Source organism: Ursus americanus, chromosome 2 (assembly GCF_024610735.1).
Source record: "Ursus americanus isolate L20-20 chromosome 2, mUrsAme1.1.p, whole genome shotgun sequence".
NCBI classification, from domain to species: domain Eukaryota; kingdom Metazoa; phylum Chordata; class Mammalia; order Carnivora; family Ursidae; genus Ursus; species Ursus americanus.
In genome coordinates, this window is record NC_142128.1 from 66,034,181 (window position 1) to 66,054,491 (window position 20,311).

Consider the following 20,311-nt stretch of genomic DNA (forward strand, 5'->3'; position numbering starts at 1 on the left):
TGTCACTCTACCCACCCTGTCCCAGACAGATGGCTTTGTTGCCCCTGTTTGAAAAAACAATCAATATTTCCAGAAGCAAGAATGCCAGAGGTCCTTGTCCTTGACCTTGGTTTGTCTGGGCTGGTGGATCTTGAGGCCCCCAGAAGAGCAATGGCTCTTTGGGACTCTAGGGAAGCCCACAGCTCTTTACCAACGGGGTCCGTATCACTGCAAGCCACCCCCAGCCCCCCGCTGCTCTTCGAGCAGGAGCTCCTGACCCTCTGCCGGGGGGGTCTGTCATGACAGCGCAGTCACCGAGAGCCTCTCTCATGGGCGTGCTTCCTCCATCCAGACCCTCCCTTCTCTGTTCTCTCTCATGGTTAGAGAAAATGCCTTTCTTCCTGCCTCCTTCCTTGGGACACAGGACCCTAATGAGATTCAGGCTGAAAAAAGCTAATTTGCCGAGCAGACGGCTGGTGAGTCAAGGGGAGGGAAGGTCATTCTTAATAGGAGCCAGGGTTCCTTCTATCCCCTCTTTGGAGCTGCCAGGACCGTTCCATCCGCCCACCTCAGGCGAACTTAATTAACTCAAGTGCTTTCCGGCAGCTCTAAGATGCACGGACCAGGTGAGAGGACTCTACATCCAAGCTTGGCAAGGGTTAGGCTCACTGGGGGAACCGAGCCCCCTGGATCTGGACGGGGAGCCGGTGGCTCCCAGGAAAGCTTGCCGGCCGCGCTCCCCCAAGCCCACTCGTCCCATGCATCCTACCTGGGTACTTGCCACCTCTACTCCTCTTGATGAAACAGACGACAAGCAGGATCAGCACCAAGAGGGCGATGGCACACATGAGCCCAATGAACCAGCCCTGGGTGGCGATGTCGGCCTGGTTGTTGGTGTAAGCTGGTGGGGAGGGAGGGCCACAAGCAGACACGTGAGTGATTTCCCTGGGTGGAGGTGAGGAGGGAGATGTGGGGGGGAAGAATGGCTATTTCATGTCGGTGTTCCTCCTGGAGCCTTATGCTACCACCTAGCAGCCCTCTGGCCCAAACCACCCTGCTCCAGGGACAAAGAGAAAATAATTAAAGAGCCAAGGTCCAAAGGTCAGAAAAGAGGCGCAAGAGAGGGATACAGGGAGCAGAATAAGCAGCAGAAGGCTGAGCAGGTCCTTTAGGAAGGGGAAGTTTCCTAAGAACGGGGCATGGCATTCTTGCAGACCAGATGGCTGGTCACAGCCGGGCGGGGATGGAGGGAAGGCCAAGGATTGGCCCTGGAGGTACGATTCCCCATGAGCGAGCCTGGGGTGAGGAAATGGGACTCTGCTACCCATCAGGGAACGGGGGCTGTGGTGACGTTGCAAAAACCTGTTCTAAGAACACCTTCACAGACCTGCACAGGCCCCGCATAGCAACTTTTCCCACCAATATGGCCCCGAAGCCAACCAGGTCCCCTGGCCGTGGGTCCTGGGCAGGGTGTCATTCCAGAATGCCCTGTGCTTTCTCACATTCCCCCAGCTGGATTGTGTGCTCCCTTACAGCAGAGACAATCCCTGTGCGGGTACCCCCAGATGGGCTGGGGCCATGCCTTCAGCGCACCCCATGCCACCTCAGACCACGGGCATGCGTGAAGATCCCCCTACCCCCGTGACCATGAGTCCCTCTCCAGCCCCTCCTGGAGCACGTGAAGACGTCTCAACCCGGGCAGACCCCTTCACAGTTCAAGGGGCATGTGGGTGGGCCTAGAGGACAGGAGGTCAGCTGTCATCTGATAGTGTCCTGGATGACCCGATGGTTGGCATTAGGGTTGGGGAGGGGGTGTGGAGTGGGCAGGACCCCCCTCACTCTTCTTTCTATGGAATAGAGAACAAGAGCGCCCCCTCTTGAATCCCAGCCTGCCATGGAAACCAAGACTTGGGAGGAGAGACAGGATCCAAGCCGCTGAGCAGACCCAGAGTAACCCCGGAGGCCACCGAGTGAGCTGGGGAGCATCTCAGAGCGCCAGTCGACAGCAGGGTCCCAGAGAGCCCACAGAGCCCAAGCCAAGCACGGGGCCTCCTTCCGGGGAAGGGGAGGCACAAGGAACAGAGGGGTGACCCGGAGCCCTCGTGCCCCAGGGTCTTCATCCCATGCCTTTTTGTGGGGCAGGTGTCTGGGTGTAATCCTACCCTTTGCTCTTCTTGGACAGAGAAACTATGTGTATAGCCTTCTCTGTGCCTGGGCAAGGGCACGGCACCAGGAAGGGTCTGGACACATGGGGAAGACAGACGAGCAAGCACTTCCGTGCTCTCTGTCCTGGTTGTGCTCACCCGATCTGCAGATGTGGTGGGGGGAAGTCCCCTCCCTCCCACTCCTGCTCCTTCAGGGCCTTCCCTGGACACAGAGGGTCACAGAGATCCTCCCAGAACCCCATGTAGGAGCAAATCCCTTCCTCGCCCCAACCCTCCAACACTTCCCACTGCTACGGGGGAAACACCTACTTTCCTATCCTGTCCTGGGAGGCCCCACCCGAGCTGGCCCCTGACACTTCTCTAGGCCTGTCTCCCACCCTCTCTCCTCCAGCCACACTGGCCGCTCACGTCCCTGTCTCGGGCCTTTACATGTGCTGCTCTTCCTTTACATGGCTGCCTCAGCAAATGTCCCCCCACCCCGACTTTCTCAGCTAAAGCCAAAGCCATCTGCCCCACCAGCCCCTCTCTGAGGGCTCTCGTTCCCATCTGGGGTGGCACTAATCACAGTGCACGCTCGGAAGCACCTCCTACGGGCTAGTCACTGCTCTGAGTACTTCTCCACTCATCCGGTGGGCTTTATTATCCCCATTTTACAGATGAGACAACGGAGGCACAGAAAGGTTATGAGATTTGCTCAAGGTCACAGAGCTAGTAAGCTATGTGCACCTCAACTGGCCCTTTGCTGCTGTCTGGCAATCCCTCCACTCCCTTCTCCCTGTCCCCCCCAAACTGCTGCTCCCTCTAGTACAGCTCCACACCATCCTGTCCCCGTGTTGGCGACATCAGCACAACTACCGAAACCTCACAGCCTCCACAGCTGTCCCTGCCTCCACAGCAGTGGCAGCAGCTCGCCCCTCCCAGGGGGCTTAGTCCTGGAAGGATCTCAAACCTTCCAGCATCTTCCTCTTTGCTTTCTCCTTCCTTGTGCTGTTAAACACACTGAAGCTTCCTGGATCTGGAACACCCTGGAGGCACCCGCCAGACTTTTCAGCTCTAGCTCAGGCACTGTCGTTTTCTAGGTGAACTCCTTCATCTTCCGTGGTCTCCAGGTCCCATCAACTCCCTCCTCCAACCCCGTCAGGCCAACCTCAAGCCCCTCTCTACTCAATGCTTCCACTACCATGATGGAGTGGGTCTTTCCCGAACCTGCCTCTACCTCTTTCGCTCCCACCTTCCTCCATCCTCCAGGCCCGACTTTCCAACGGGCAATCCGTTTACTCATCTCGCATTGTGCCTCCGGCCAGTTCCGTAGCTGTAAGCCCAGTGCTCCCAGCTAACATCCTCACATCTCCTTGGATGGTCTGCCTGCTTGAAATTCAACCCACGTCTTCCTGCCCTTCTCTGCTTCCCACTCCCAACAGTGGCTTCCCCATTCCTGCCTCCCTAAGGCTTATCCTTTCTCCTTCTAATGTCCCTCATATTCGCCTCATTGCTCCAGGCTAGAGGGGTCCCCTCCTCATCCTGGGTCTATCAGGTCCCAAGGATACAATGACACATCATGTTAGTATGCTCTCAGGACACCTCCCATCATGCCTGGCCTTCCAGGTGCTCCGCGCGTCCCCTCCCTGCAGCTCTCTGGAGGCCCGTGCCCAAGAGAGCCTGGCCTGCCGCTCTTCTTGCTTTCCACCCCTCCACACTCCACCCCTCCTTCCTGAATCTCTTACTCCTCCAGCTGACACCAATCTCAGAAGTCCAATTTTACCCGTTTATTCCGCAAAACGTAACATTCAATTGCTCTGTTTCCTGGGTCCCGATTTTTAATGATACTATTAAAGGCCTGAGAACAGGAGAGTCTAGTGCTTAGCACGATGCTGGTCACATAGCAAGCAGGCAGTGACTACTTATTAAAGATCAGTTTAATCCTAATTTAATATGGTTCATTTGGGATACTTCCTGGGGTCACAGGGAGATTGGCTTGACCACGCACAAGACGTTGAGTTTGGATGGTGGGTCCCACCTTCCGCAGAACAGTTGGTTTGTAGGTCTGCAGGGACCTGTGTGCTCCCCTATTATCTCTCTGCTGCTTGTTCTGATATGTCCTGACAAACTATCTCCCTGAGACTCCCTTTCTCTCGGGAGAGAAAGTCACGATCCCAGGGAGAGCGGCCATATGGGCAATCTGGAAAGTGAATGTAGCTCTCCATTCCTGATAGCACCCGAAGTTCAAATGGTACCTTCAGTCCTTACCAAAAAGGTCAAAGAAGGTTCTGGACCCAGAAGACTGTTCAAATCCCAGTGGGTTTTGTAACTACGTGTGGTGCTGGCTGTTAACTAAACTTATCGTGGCCATCGCTTCGCAATATATACATACACCAAATCATTACGTTGCACGCCTGAAACTAATACAACGTTCTATGTCAATGATAAGTCAATAAAAACCAAAACCCAAACCAAGACCAGGTGGGATCTGGGGTAGAGGTGGGCTCAACCAGACTCCATCAAAATGACTTAGTTTCTCAAGAACCAAAAGCAATTTAGGACAAGATGATCTCACTCACAACGTGACCGACAGAGTGGACTCAGAGGCGGAAAGCGCTGTAGCGAGGCTTACATTTGGCTGCCAACATCATTCTTAATCGATCTGTTCAGTGTGTTTCAAGATTCCTAATGGACACAGTAATGACAACATTCAAAGACCGGGGTGCATTTACACGCACCACCTCCCGCTGGAACGGGGAGCCGGAACAGCCCCGGCTCCTCCGGCCCACAAGCCTGGCAAACTCAGGTCCAAATGCCTCTTACTCAAGACCAGAGGCTATATTTTGTGTGCCTTCCACACACCACACCCTGCGACACCACTCAGAAATGGGCCATTCATGTACAAGGCAGGCAGTTCTCATGACTCACAGGCCAGGCACTCAAAGTCCGCAGGAGAATTACATTTCAGAAATACGGGAGATGAACACACAGACCAGGGCTGGACTTCTTTCAGATGCGTTTGGGCTGAGCTGCTCTCACTTAAGCACCATCTGTCGCTTCTGCATCACCACTGTGCCCCATCCTGGGTTTCTTCTGAGCACAACCAAAAGAGGCTAACTACGAGGAGTTCCCCCAGTGTCCCTCCTCCCGCTTTCCTGAGGCCTGAGGCAGTTCGCGGTCTGTCCCACTGGCCTACCCTCAGCACCTGCCTGCTGCCACCTCGCCCCATCCCGCCTACCCCAGGACAGAAGAGCTGATGAGCCCCCCCGGAGTCCAGAGTTATGTGTTTTTGGCCCCTTGGGTCTCTTTGGTTTCAAAAGCTTCAAGGTGGTGATTAACTTTCCATGTGGGATCTTCCTGGTTAGCATTCCTTGTGGTTTTCTTCCATATCCCCCCCGAACCACTGCCACATGTTTGAGTCTGTGGACTAAAGTGATGGCCTGTGGTCACCTAAATGACCAGTGGTCAACCCAGAGATGCTCATAACCTCTTGCTTTGATGAGACCCTGGGATCTAGGGGATCGTGTGGACTTGGCTCGGGAGTCTACCCACAGGATACACAGTGTGCATTTTCAAAGAATCCAGAAACACACACACTTAGAAAGTGAAAATACTTCCTTTCCCTCTGTGGTTTGCACATAGTAATTTCTAGCCAGCCAGTGACGTCAGTGAGCAATATGTCCTCAGAGCTAGGGTCGCAAACCTGCTCACCCCAGCTTGCATGGAGAGGAATCTGGGAAAACTCACTCACTCTGAAAGCCGTCTATCAGGAAGAGTCTCTCCAGACCAACCATAGGAAAAGAGAAAAGGACACTGAGTCAATGTTCAGAAGTGTATTATCAATTGTCTTTTTTTTTCCTTTCCCTGTACTGCATATTTGATATCTGGAAGCAGATTGGGATGTCCCTGAGGGCAGGGCCTGGCCTTTTTTCTCTAGCTCTTTCTCCGCACCCCTCACTCACAGCCCCAGGACTTAGCACTGGGAGAAGTCACACTCTGGAAGCGGGCTGCCCTGGCTTTTGTAGGATTCCCTGGGAGGGAGCTCTAGCCTGGGATTCATCCGTGCTTCCTGCCTCTGAGCTGGACTCAGGTTGATAATGCAGCCAAATGCAAAGCACGCACTGATGAGCGTGAAGTTGGGACCCTGACCGGGTCAGACAAGAGTCCAGCCCCCTGCTCTGCTCGGTCAACTGTCCAGCTCCCTTGCCTGGCCCCCAAGCTGGCCTGGCCACTTGCTCAGGCATCTTGCCTGAGTTGGCTGGACTGGCCTCAAGCAGGCAGCTGGACTCTCAGACTCCCTGAGTCTTGACGGCCTGGACACGGGGAGGACAGGCGGAGGCACAGAGCGGAGGACAGGACCAGGAGGGACCAGGCCAGAAGGGGTGGAGTGAGACATTTATACAGATGGGTAGTGACGCTCAAGATGCAGGCTGCCAGGCTGAGCCTGGCCAGGCGCAGAAAGAGTAATGAGTATTTCAGTCAACATTCAGAATGCCATATGAACTATTATGTGTGTGTGTTCTTTTTTCCCTCTAGGCTTGTGTCTACCAACCTGCATCTGACTAGGACATCCTGGGGTCAGGGACTGGTCCCTTTCTCTCTGGCTATCCCCCCTGCCCCCCACCCTTGGTCCCAGGGTTTAGCATGGCCACCTGCCTGGCCGTCTGTGAAGATACACACGAACATGGGCAGGTGCCCTCAAGTCTCCAAACTGCCTGCCCACCCTGACCTTCTCCTGTTTCCTGAGCCCCTGCTGGCCTACTCCTTTGGCACACTGAGGTTCTTCTCTAGGGACAGCTGAAGTCCCTTTTGAGCCAGAACTCTGCTCCCACTGGAGAACTTCTTCCTCTTCCCCAACACGACAGAAGATCAACCACTTTGAAGCCACGGCAAACTTGGGATAAAAATTAAGCCAAAATAAAGCCCCCAACAACTCATGTCACGCACTTTGGAATTTTTTTTTAACAGATGACAGTGGCAAGGCAGTGACATACATGCTGATTTCTGGGTCAAGACCCTTGGATGGCCCTATCTCTTAATGCCACGTGCAGGAAGCAAGGTCCTGTGCGCACGGGGCAGACTGCTCTGCAGTCCTCCAGCCCCCAGCCCCTCCACAGGGCCCAAGTTTGCACCTGCGCCAAGGCCTTTTGTTTCAAGCACAGCCAGGGAAGCCAGGCGGCTTCCTCCGTTCTCATCCTACAATCCTATTTCCTTCGGACTCCCCACTCACGCCTCGGGGTCCGAAGGGTGCTTCCTCTCCACTGTGCATGCACTCGGGCTCCTCTTGGCTTCCTGGGAGCTGTGGACTGACGTATAGTAAGAGCCGAGACACGCCATGCAAGGTGGGGAATGGGTGGGATGAGTCTTCTTTCCAAGGAGAAGAGACAAGCAGGAAGCTGAGAATGGAATGAAATGCCCCATGCTTGCAGGGGATGGCCAGGCCAGATCCCCTCTCACCTGTACTGGTCATAAAGGTGATGACGGTACTGCTGATGCCCTCGTTGTCCCGGGAATAAACGCGCAACGTGTATGTCATCCCGGGATAGAGGTCTGTCAGCTGTATAGGCTGGGCCTGGGCCTTAACAGGGACAGTTTTTTTCGTATGGTTGCCTGGGGAACAGAAACCTCAGTCAGCCTAGGGCCAGGCACGAGTTGCTGGAGAGGCAGTGCTCAGGTTCCTGGTCACCGGTTAAAGGCAGAAGCATGGGGGGAGGGGCCGGGCCACTGCACAGACCTGGAGGTCACCGGGCAGCTCCCCCAGCCCTTCCACGCGATGCTGACTCTTCCACACAGCAGCCCTTCCTCCAAGGGCGCTCTTCTTTCTCCTCGAGCTTTCTTTCCTGACTACAGTCTTAGCACTAAGCATTATGACCCGGGTGGGAGCTTTCCGGTGAGGGTCAGAGAGCCAGTCAGCAGCCCTCGTGGTAAAGGGAGGTGAGGCCGGACTCTATTTCTTGGCTCTCACGCCTGGCTTCACCTCTCCTGTCTCGCTGTGGGGAGAATTCACACATCAGGAGAAGCGAGTGCCCTTGCATCTGGGGTGCAAGGTGAATGATGGCTGTAGGAAGCTGAAAAAGCAAGGACCAAACTCGGGGTGTCGATTCTATGGGTGTGAACCCCTCAACCAGAGAACTGAGAGTTGGCTTTGCTCTGTCCTTAGAGATCTTTGGGGAGCTAGCCCAGGTGGCTAGGCGAGCTGGTTTTGTCTCTCAGGATAACACCATGGCGGCTCTGAGTCGTCAGGGGCAGGGCCCTTCCCTCAGAGAAGGCAGCTATCTTGACCACACTCTACAGTCTAATAAATATGTACCCTTGGCCCTAAGATCCAGTAAAGACTGACCAGCTCAGCTCCAGCCACCCGCTCTCTGAGACAAGTGGCTCTGGTCTGTGCCTTGGATGGGAGGCCACTGGCATTCCTGTGTGAGCAAAGCACGGTTGTACCCTAAAGTCTGAACTGGCCTAGCCTGTCTGGCGGAGACACCAGAAACATGGGTTGTGAGTTAAGGAAATCCACACAGAAGTGAGGTCTGGCTCATGGTCGGGGGTGGGGGGAGCTATTCAGAACCCTCATCCTGGGCAGGAAACGGATGCAGGGCCCCATTACCTGGGTCCTCCCCAGCACATGCAACCCTAGACCTTCACTAATGGCTTCAGAAGCCCTCTTCCTTCTCCTTCGGCTGCTCTTCCCACCCCACTGCCGCCGGAGCGCATATCGATTTCATTAAGTCATAATTAAGCCGGGCTAACAGGCCCCTCGGAGCCTGGGGGAGTTGGCAGGATCTCTCTAATGGCATCTCCGCTACCCGCCGCAGCTGCCGCCGCTCCCCCCCGCTCAGCAATGCTTACTGTCGATGTACTCAACCACAAAGTCAGTTCCGGGCCCGAAATTGTGCTTCCAGGTGATGTTGGCCCATTTACTGTTGGGGAGCACCGTGACGTTCCATATGGACTGCCTGTCAGGGGCTGGTGGGCAGGTTAGAAGAGGGGTTAGTGGTGAGGAGGGAGGCAGCTCCGGAGACACACACACGTGCACACACACATGCACACACACACATACACACACGTGCGCGCTCGGAAAGGGAGGACTCGGATGAGGCAGTGCACGGGGCCCGACAGAGCTCCAAGCTGCGGCCTCGGTGGCCAGGCCGGAGGTCGCCATCCAGGTATGAGTGGGTGCAGTCAGGAGGACCTGTGTGTGAGGGAAAGCTGGAGACGGTCTGTGTGTTCGCACAGGTAGGGACAGGAATGAAAAAGGAGTGAGTTTCGATCCATGTCACCGGAGGCTCGAACCTGGGCTCTTTCCCTTTTTAGATCCCTTGTCATGGATTGGAATGGGGTGGCGGAAGGAACCCGGAAAAAGCCCTGTTGGCCAGCATACAGACAGAGGGCCAGAGATGTCCCAGCCTCGTTCCCTTCAAGCACAGACATTCTACAAGAAGGAGAGAGGGATCTTTCGAAGGCCCTCGAGAGTTGTGATGTGTAGGAGGGGAGGACCAAAAGTGGGAAAGCCTTACAGGGCTTCTGAGAGTGGAGAACGGTAACCCAGGTGGGGACCTCTGGAGTTCCTGTGGTCCTTGGTCAACAAGATCTTGGATTATGTGGAATAGCCTCAGACTGTCTAAGGGGACTTGGGGCCTACAACCCCACAGTCCCAAGTAGAGACAGTATGAACCCCTCCTCTCCCTCTCCTGGGCTAGGTGGGACCCAAAGAAAGTAACTCCTTCCTGACCCCCAACCCTCAGAGGTTCAGACACCAGAAGAATCCAGTTCTTTTGGCTTCTCAGCACTAAATTGTCTGTGAGGCTTGATCTCCGTGCAATATGGAAGACATTAATTATCTAGGGCCTAGGAGCTGGGAGCGACTTTATCAAAGCCACCGCGCTGTCTGAAACCATAGCCTGTGGACAGGAGAGTGGTGCTAATCTTCAAACGTAATCATTTCTCACGAGTCCCAGCAGTCTGATTACCCCATTTCCCAGCAAAGATTTAATAGTGGAGTTCTAGCGTGAAGCCTTGTATTTCAAAGACTTTACAAGTGTGGCTCCTGTATATTTTATTAGCATGCAAGGGGGCACTGTCACTAACTCACTTGTCAAAAATAAATGAATAGAGTACGTTGGTGATGCATTTATTCATTATCTATTTGACATGTGACTGCGTCTGCAGGGCTGGGGAAGTGATAAAAGATCTCCTCGTCTTCACTTCAAAGAAGAGCTTTTTCTGCTACAACCTTGTCAGCGGCTGGCTGCCCCAGGTGAATATGATTCATGTTAGGTGAGGGGCCAAGAAAGAGACTCCACTCACGGCTCCGTGGGGCATTCTCCATGGGGAGGGCAGAAGACAGGCTTCTTTACTTATCTGCCCGGGTTTCCATGGTACTGGTGGCTTTAAGCCACCCCAAACCCCAGCTCTCATGGTTCTTGCTCGTGGGAATGAACTAGGAGAACTCATGATTTGGGAACTTGAACTTCCTCCTCCTCAGCTCTGGGGCCTGGGAATAGCCAGAGAATTTGGGTTTAAACACTTTGGCCACCAATACAATATCGACCCAAATCTGATGGTCTCAAAGGTAGTGGAGATTGGGGCGCTGCTAGAAAAGGTGAGGTGATGGGGAAGCAGAACGGCTTAGAGGTGGGAGCTGGGGGAAGGCAATGCCATGTAGAGAGACCTGATGCCGACCGCTAAAGAAAATGTTCAAAGAGAAAGACCAGGAAGGAGAGCTATCAATTGCTACAAAAAACAGCGCGAGAGGAAGTATGGTTGTTCTGCTGAGTCGTGGAATGGGAGAATTAGGGGGTATCCCTCGAAGTCTGAAAGAGACAAGTTAAGGACAAATAAAAGGTCCCATTTTACCCTGAAAAAAGCAAACTTAGGAAACATTTAGTCCTAAGGCATAAGACATGGTAAAGATGAACGATCATTTAAAAACTCATGGACGGCAGAGCGACTCTGCTGCATTAAGGGAAGTGAGGACGTTTGAGGGGTGTCCCCAGGCTCTGAGGACAAGTTCAAGGGCACGGACAGGTCCTCCGCGGTGACTCGGGCAGTTAGAAGTCGCATGTGAGTCCATGGGGTTAGTCCTATGCGGCAGCAAGGCCGATCTCTCCAGAGGGCAAGTAACTCTGCTGGGGAGCAAGATCCAGTCCCTTCTTCATTCTTTGTGCATCTCCTCTGTGACCTCACAGCATTCATGGGGACACAGAGCCCTGTTATAAGGCAAAGATGTTTCCCTGTGGCCCCAAAGAACTCCCATCACCCAACTACTGGTGGCAGCCTCTAGCGGCCTGCCAGGCTTCTCCTCGGCCAACGTCCTCCTAGAGTCCATATCGTTTAAATTCTAGATATGATACCTTTAAAGCAAATCGGTGTTTTCAAGGCCTGAAGAACACAATGTCAGTTATGTATCCCTTGTGCCCTTAGGGCTCATGTAACTCCATGGAATTGAATTAAAGACAATACTCACAGGTGCATCAAGCCTCCGTCCTCATTCAGGTGCTGAGAAGTGAGGCCCCGGAAGGTAAAGGGACTTGCCCAGGACTCAGGGGCACCTACCATCCTACAGCTGCCGGCACGGGGTTCTGGGTGCTTCCTGCCTGTCCTGTCAGCTGCGTCACACTGACTCTACAGCTGGCCTGGGGGCTCTGCAAGCTAGAGGCCCTCCCCGAATGGTCACGAAAGAGTGTTTGATGCTTGGTTCTTAGAAGTATGGCTGGATTCCTGAGAGGGTCTCCTCATGCTGGAAGAACAGAGCTTCCTGGCCTGGATGCATGATGGAGGAACCGCACATTTTCTGGGCTCAGCAGGCCAGCTCTGGGATCATTTCTTACCAGGGGCCCTGAGAAAGGCTGCGATTCTCCCTCCATCTGGGGGTGTGGGGAATGTAAGTGGGAAGAGTAACAGAGCACCCCTGGGCATTATGGGGCTCCCTAGCAATGTTCTTTCCTGGAAGCACTTAAAAAGGGGGGGGGGGCTGTAAATGTGCTTTGTTGGGAGAGGGCGAGGGAAGAGCAGGGCTCTGGGAACAGAGCTACCCAGCAGGGCCGACCATGCCCCTCTCCTCTCTGTTGCAGGGCTGGAAGTGACATGGCAGGGGCAGGAAGCCCTCTCAGGCCAACTATCCAGGGTCGGGCCCCTGCCCTTGACCACACTCTCTCCCTTCCAGAGTGCTCAGCCCCGAGCTGCTGCTCAGCACAGAGGTGGAGGCGGCCCTCCCATCCGGGACCCAGGGGTCCTGCCTGAGGAGTGTGGGCCTCTGTTAACAAGGATCTGAGGCTAGAACGGGGGTGTGGAGCGGTGGAGAGCCACCCAAGGACGGCGCTAGGGGGTGCTCCGTGCCCCCAGGCTCCCGGACTGAGAATCCCCGTGTGCTCTCCAGGTCGAAACAACGGGAGGTGTTGGCCAACGGCACCCCAGACCCGCCCTCCTACGCGGGGGGCCTCTGGAGGAGGGACAGGGCGCAGGGACAGTGGGCAGTACCGGATTCGGGCATCTTAGTCCCGGAGGTGGTGGTGGGAGGCCTCTCCGTGGTGGTGGTGGCGGCAGTGGTGGTAGTTGTGGCGGCGGTGGTGGTGGCCACGGTGGTAGGTGCGACACTTGGGATGGTGGGGACTGTTGTGGCTTCGGTGGTGGCAGCAGGGGCAGGAGCGTCAGTACTGCTCACAGCGCCCGTCGCACCCACCGTGGTCGGGGGCGACGTGGGAGGAGCTGGGAGGGAAATGTAGAACAGCCACGGCCGGTTGGTCTGGGCGTCCCCCAGCCTGGACTCGCGGCCCCGCGTGCAAGGCAGGCAGCCCCGGGGAGGAGATGGGGCTCAGGCTCCAGAAGCCTCCCCCAGCGTGACGGACCGGGTCAGACGGATCGCGGCGAGAGAACACAGCCATGGGCCAGGAAGAGAATGAAGCCCCGTGCGCGTTTCATTTTCTTCTCATGGTCTGTGTGACTCGAAGCACCCAGCATGCACCCCGCCAAGAGTGAGGATGAGGATGGAAAAGGACCCACACCGACTCGCTCAGGCCCCGGGGACGGCATGGGGTCCCCGGCCAGCACCACCCGGACACAGGCCAGTTAGCAGCACTTGGGTCCGGCCCTGGAGCTCCGGCCTTGGAGGGGGGCAGGTGGCGGCTGTGACCTGCAGGAGCACTGGGAAGACTCCCATTCAGCCATTCACTCCAAAAGTACACTTTCTCACAGCCGCTCGAGTTCTAACACCCCCAAACCCAACGACAGAGAGAGAACAGTCCCCACTCTGGGGGTCAGCCTCCCAGCGGGGTCTGCGTCTCCTGTCTCTCTGTCTGCCCGTCCCCAGGCTCTCAGCTCTTGTCCGTGGCCCTGCCTCTCCTCCCTTCTCTGCCCGGTGATGCACCCTCCTGCAATGACCCCGCTCCACCCTGACTTGTAGTAACTCCTCCCTTCCGAGGACGTTAGGGCTCCAGGAGCCCCAGGTCCTTTCCCTTCACATTAGGACGCGGGATGGCATCTCACAGTCACAGTGTAGTCTGTGCTCGATAGAAGGAGAAATCCCAGGAGGCAAGTGAGATACATTTGGGGGCCTCTTTGTTGCTTAAGTCTTCAGGGAGACCGGTTCAAATCTGTGCTCTCTCTCACATTCTCATCTCCCATCCAAAGCTACCCTGGACGTCAGTCAGCCCCCGGGGGCTAAGTCTATCTGTGTGACATTGTCTCCATAGGCCTGATTTCCTTCTACAGAGGGTTATGGAAGCTAACCGAGGGCAGCCCTACTAGTCTCTAGTTACAATATTACCAAAAGCCGAGAGTATGAGAACGATGGGGGCAAATCAGAGAGAGGCAGAGCCCCTCTCCCCCTTGCCATCTCCTGTCATCTGAATACGGTCCACTTTATGGGGCCAAAGGCAGGGACGTTAAGACATAAGAAGATACTTGTAAACCCCCGAGGAATAGCCACTGTCTCAAAGCTCCAGAAGTTTAGGAAGATAAGAATCCCACCACCCAGAAGGAGGCCAGGGCAGGGAGGGAGCCAGAGAATGAAGAGAGAAGGAGAATGAAGAGACCCGAGGCCTTTTCAACAAGAGCCTGACCAACAAAGGCCCTTTCATCACCCTGGCTCTCCAATATTACAAGTCCCCATAGAGAAGCGGAGAGTGTTCTGGGATCCCCGCCACTTCCCTATTTGCAAGATCAGAGGCGGTACTGGACCCTGAGGGTTCCGACCACAGAAGTCACATTGGGTAGCCAGCTATGTCCCACGCATTCCAAACATTCCTGGACAGGGTCAAAGCAGACTGCACTCTATTTCCTATACTCCAGTCAACACGGACATCAGGAAGGTGTGGGGCGTGGGTTGGGGACAACTCTCCCTGTCAAAGTCACTGTTCGAGGACGTATTAGTCCAAGGTGGCCCCAGGCCTTTCCAGGTGGCCCCAGGCCTTTCCAGCTCAGTGAATGAAGGAATCCACCTAGCCCACTCACCAAACCAGACAAACACATGGGAAAGCCGGAGAGGCCCCACAAGGCAAAGGTCAGCTCTCTCCCAGGCCCGGCCCCTTGTAGCTCCAGTGGCCGCGGACACACATGGGCTTTTCCCTGCTGTTCTGTGCTGCAGGAGGGAACCTGGAGAGGCTATCTTGACCGCCTGGGCAGGACCTGCTCTGACTTGGTTCCTTATCAATGGTATATTTTCTAACCATTTCTGGCAAGTACAATGTTCACAGGACCCTCCTTTTCTATGACTTTTTAAAAGGCGTCATCAAAAAGCTTTGGGGGAAAAAACTCTTTTTGAGTTAAAATCATCCTGTTCTGTGTACTGCACACCTGGGCGATGGTGTTACATTTCTGGGCCCCCAGAATCAGTGGCATTTCCCCCAAAGCTATACACGCTCTCACATGCCCCTTGGTTCTCATAAAGCAGAGACACACACTACACTCCTACAGGCCCACAGCTAGGCTCGCACACACTTCCCTGGGCGTTCCAGGGAGCAGCCCTAGAAACAAAGATGCTAAGAGAGGCTAGGTTAGGGCAACTTTTTTCCTGGGCCCTGCTGGCCAGAGACAAGAATGGGAAATGACTCTGAGGATGCTTCACGGTCTTGTCCCTCCCCTGTCAACGGTCCCTTCTGCCAAGCGTGACAAGACGGAAGCATTTCTGATGACGGCCACCCAGCTGCTTTTCCTTCAGCTCAGCGGCAACAGTCTCAGGGTATCAGTAAGAGGGAACAAGAGACAAGGAGTGGCTTCCCAAGCGTCCTCCCATTGGAGTCTCCATGGAGGCGGCAGCCTCAGCTGGCTGAGGTCACAGCTGGCAAATCACTGTTCTCTCTGACCCACTCATTAGCTCTGTCTATTGTCCCATGGCTGGACAGGGCCAGGGAGACAGGGAGGGCAGAGGCCGGATGGAAAGGCTCTGGGTCAGGGAAGTGAGCTGTTGGAGGCTCACAGGCGAGAGGGGAAGGCAGGTTTTCATGGGGAAATTGTCCGGTGCTCAGGTCAAAGGAGACCCAGAGGACTTCATCCCCTGGGGTGGGGTTTGGGTAGAGGACAGAAGGGGATAAGGGCTTATAGACAGAGTGGTTCGCAGGCTGGACAGGCCCGTTGCTGAGCTCGGATGTCCGGTCCAGTTAAAGCAGGAATTAGGGGCTGGAGAACGACCCTGGTCAGTGATCGGTGGAGAGCAGCAGCCTGGCAACAGAGAGGAAGGTGGGGGGTGGGCGGTGGGCGGTGGGGGGTCCAGGGTGGGCCTAGAGCTGGAAGCACAGCACCCCTACCCAAAGGCCATGTCAGCCTAATGGGTTCTGTCATGCTCAGCGGAAGGCACCCCGGCCGTGGCTGATGGTTTGCCACTAGAGGTTCGGGAAACACCACAGACGAGGTGGAGAAAATTGAGGAGAGAGGACTTGTCTCACTCATCTTGCTGACCCCAGAACCTGCCATGGAGCTGCCCAGCAAACATTTGCAGATCTGAGTCACAGAGGAGGACAGCAGTTTCTAGACATTCCAAGGTGGCAGGTTCAGTCCAAAAATGGCCACATGGCGCACGGACTACCCTGGCCAAACCACAGATGGCCAGGCCAGATGGGCAGCAATCCTGAGAGGCTACAGACACGGAAGCACGAGAGGGATTGTTTTCAGCGGGTAAGATACGAATAGATCAGCGTGGGGAAAACACACCTGGGTTCGGGGAAGATGAGAGGGAAGGGAGCAGTGGGCTGGACAACACACCCGTGTCTGAAACATTGAACCTGGGCTCCATTGCTGGGCACCTGCAGACTGCGGAAGGTTCCTGAGCATTCACAACCGAGAACAGCCGATGCCATGAGCACATGTCATTTACAAAGACGAGCTCTGTGCCTCTACCGTCATGTCACAGGGAAGCTAGAGCCCAGGAAGCATATTTGATGGAGGGTCAGAGACCCTGCCCTCACTGCCCATACCACGATGGGCCTGGGTCCTTTCTAAACGGGGAGCAGAAGGTGGGGGGTTTGGAATGATCACCTGTTCCTCGCAGGTGCCACTCGTGAGAGGGGCAGCCCAGGCTGGCTCGGATGCTCGCTGAGCAAGGCGGACTCCCTGCTACCCAACCCACCTGCCTTGGGTCCCAGGGTGCCAGAAAGGGGGGAGGCAGGCTGGGAGCTGCTTGACCAAGGAGCTTCCAGCGGATTCTCTCGGTGTCCTATGTCTCCCCTTCTATGTTCACTAAGCCTGCTTAGGCTACCCTGAGCACCTGCTAGAATAGTTGCAGAAGAGACCCTTGTGCCAAGTTGTGTCAGAAAGTCAGGGCAGACCCTGGAGTACAAGGATGGCTTTCTCCACGGTCCCCAGGCCCAGGTCATCTCTCCACCTCATATCCCGGTGGAGGTGGTTCGGGCCCTGTGGGGAGGTACTGGGACCCACCAGCCTGGGTGATGACGTGGAGGGGGCATGGGGAGCCAAGGGCGGGGGAGAGGGAAGGATGATGGCTGCGCATCGCCCACAGATTTGGCAAAACAAACACAAACTGAAGGAAGCGGGGGTGCAACAGAAAAAGAATCAACCTAAAATGGGGGTGGGAGGAACCAGGTCAGGCAATCATCTTCATAAGCCAACCCTCCGGTTCTTCACCTGCTTCTCAGTGCTCCCCGCTGCCTAGAGCTTCAGGAGGCTCTAGTGATCCCCTGCCCCCTGGCCTTTGCTCTGCCAGGGGGAGCCTTGTCCTCCGCTTCAGAGCAGGACTGGGGAAGGAACCCTGGGGTCCCCTGCCTAGCAGCTCCAGCTTGAGGATAGGCCTTCTGTGGGCAGCAGGCCATTTCCTAAGCCGGGACCTGCCCGCCCACTCCTCACTTCTGCTGTGAATTTACGTCCCGGACCCCGAGAGTGGAGGCTGTTCTTCATGCTGAAGACGGAGAATCTGGGTTTCTAAGGGGCGAGCGAACAATCAGCCCATGGTGCCCACTAAGACTCCAGGTCCTGGAGCACCTGGCCCTATCCAAGGACAAGCTCCCTCATGGTCACTGAGCAGAACCTATGGTAGGGGGCGGAGCTGGCGCCGGGCCCCCATGCAGCATGCGTGGTCAGCATGCAGTGTGCTCACCCATAGGTCACCCTTTCGGGGGATGGCCGCCTGACCAAGAGACAGAACAGTACGGCATTCCTCCAAGGGGCCCAGCCGGCCCCCCAAGGGCTGCAGACCCTCTCTCTGCGCTCTGAGATGCCAACACTAGGCAAGGGCCCAGGTCAGTCAGGGGAAGGAATCTCTCAGCTTCCAAGAAAGCCGCAGGTGCAGAGACTAGGTCTGGAGCCCATGGGTGGGGGGGCCCCTCCTAAGCCATCCGAGGGGGGCCAAGAGTAAGTGAAGGGAAGAGGGGGAGGGTTTGACCTCCTCTGGTCCCATCCTCCACACACATCCTTCTGGACAGTCTGGCTTCCCAGCCCCTGAAAGAGTGAGTCTGGAGCATGCTTTCATCCCGAGCTTCTCCCTCCTTCTCCACCCTGGCTGGGCTGGGCGCCACCTGCACTGTCCCATGCCACGCCCATTACCTCCGCGGCTGGTACGGTACCTGCGGTTGGAGTAGCTTCAGAGCACAGCGCCCAAGATGGCCAGAGAGAGGGAGAGAGGATGAGAGAGGGAAGACAAAACAGAGCACAGGTGAAACCACAGGACAAGCAAGCAGAGAAGCGTCTGGCTCAAACCTGACCCAGACCGTGTGGCCAGGTGCTGGCTACTGCCCTGAGGATGCCAGCTGGTGTCGGGGGTTCATGTTCAACTCCATCCATGCGGGGTCTAGTATGTTCCTACAGAAAACTTTCCTCCTGGGTTTTGGAGACCTTTCTAATATACTCTGATTCTACCTCCGCTCAAGGACAATCATCTAAGGGGTGGCTATAGGGACGGTCTGCCTAGAGTGCTTTGTTTCCAGGACTTTCCCCAAGGGTGTGTCCTTCCTTGGCCGGGATGATCTTTATGAAGCGGGCTGGGTGGCCTTCCATGATGCCAAGAATTGAGGGCATAAGGTGTAGGTGGCATAGGAGGACATCAAGCCCCATCAAAAGGATGGTTCTTGTATCTTGGGGGGAAGATGGTGAGTAGTGCTGGGGTGGATGGAGGAGGGGCGAGCATATGTCATGAACCCTCTCCCACACCATCTCAGCCTTGGGAGGCCCAGGAGCTGCCGCAGATGGCAGCCCGGGGGCCCCTGCCCTGAGGGTCTGCTGCCCCAGTTCTTTCCCACCAGCTGTACTTTATGAAATAAGAAACCCAACTGTGGATTGGGAGCCCTAAAAGGAATTCCTGAATTTACTGCAAACCCCTAAATGGAGAAGAAAGTCTCCCTTTGTCCTCTTGTCCCCTGGGGCCCCGGAATGTACCGTGGTGGTCACTAGGGCTGGACAATGGGGTATTTGTTGATCTGATGTTCTGCATTGAGCTGGGGATGGGGAGGGACAAGAGGCTCTCTTGATGTCTCTCCTTATAGACTTAGGGAATCAGGAAAGTGCACTGTCCCCTGTCTGGCCAGACTTGCGGTAAGAGGCGTATTATCAGCCACTTACCCAAAGGCCCCCAGCCCTAACAGCTGCCCGAGGGCCCAGAGGGGTCGACGAGCACACTACACACTAGGAGGCGAGCTTATCATGTGGCCCACACCTGGTTTGCAAGACCAGAGAAGGACCCTCAGCCTTTCTCCAGTTTCTGCCTGTCCCAGCTCCCACCTGCCTCAGCACTGGCCTGCTGGCCCGGAGGCGGGGCGGGGGAGGGATGCGGGGTGGCTCTGAAGCGGGGAGCCCCAGCAGCAGGCCTGGCAGCCCCAGTGAAGGGGCTCTCCTGGGAGGAGGAGGAGGTGCTCAGGAGGTCCATTCTGGGCCACATCAGGCAGTTGGACCTCAGCCTTCTGGGGCCAGCATTGCAGAGAGTAACCTGCTGTCTGCTCCTAGAATCCCTGTTCACACTGCCTCTTCTCTTGCAGCACGGACGCCTCCTCTGCCCAGCCTCTGCCCAGCCTCTGCACCTGCCTCAGCTACACCTAGTATTCCTCACACTGAACAGCAAGGAGACAGTCTTGTGACATCTCCCGTTCTAGACTGTATCTCTTGTTTTTGGCACAGTGTCCAGCACCTGCAGGGGTTCAGGAAACGGCTATTGAATACACCACGGAACCTCTGGAGAGGCAGGGTTCCCCCCTTTTGGTAGGGGGCCTGCCAATATCCAGGCTTCTACAGCCTGGCATCCTGGACGTTCTTGGTGCCAGCAGGGGTACGAGTGGGCCTGGAGTCCCCTCTAGTGGACTTCCCAGGCAGGCACATTCTGGTGGGGATGCTCCGGGGCTGGGAAGATTCCAGGAGCCAAGAGCTGAGCGCATCTGCTCTTGGGGAAGCTGGCTTGGCCAGTGGCTGTTTCCCAACGCCCCCCTCCCCACGGCCTGACACCCCACCCAGCTCAGGCTGCAAGCAGGGACGACACCTCCCGCTCTGCTCATGATCCTGGCAAGTAGCCTCACTCAAGGCTGCTTCCCCCATTCCTTGGCTCCTTGAGCCCTCGGGAGAAGGGGTATCCCAGAGCCCTCCCCAGGCACGCTTAGTACCGTTGCTGCCCCCTCGATGGGCGAACACCGCCTCAGTCCTCTGAAGTTCGTTAGCACGTTTACTTCCGATATGCTTTCCCTCATGTCATCTCTACTATGGACTCAGGCTCTCTATGCTATCCCCCACCCCCCAGGAGGACAGATGATGGATGTTAAATAGCT

General features: G+C 55.9%; 1 protein-coding gene across 5 annotated transcripts in view; it reads right to left on the reverse strand.

Moving 5' to 3' along the window:
• NFASC (neurofascin) overlaps positions 1-20,311 on the reverse strand; it is a 179,309-nt gene that overhangs the window by 10,590 nt on the left and 148,408 nt on the right. For 3 of the 5 annotated variants that reach the window (XM_087856752.1, XM_087856747.1, XM_087856742.1), the window contains 3 exons: positions 8,970-9,086; positions 7,581-7,733; positions 749-880 (listed from right to left, as the gene is read on the reverse strand). In XM_087856752.1, coding sequence (XP_087712878.1) covers positions 749-880; positions 7,581-7,733; positions 8,970-9,086 — 402 coding nt within the window. Of the gene's footprint in view, positions 1-748; positions 881-7,580; positions 7,734-8,969; positions 9,087-12,599; positions 12,828-18,130; positions 18,146-20,311 lie in introns of all 5 variants that reach the window. The other 2 variants (XM_087856758.1, XM_087856755.1) reach the window with 2 other exon arrangements.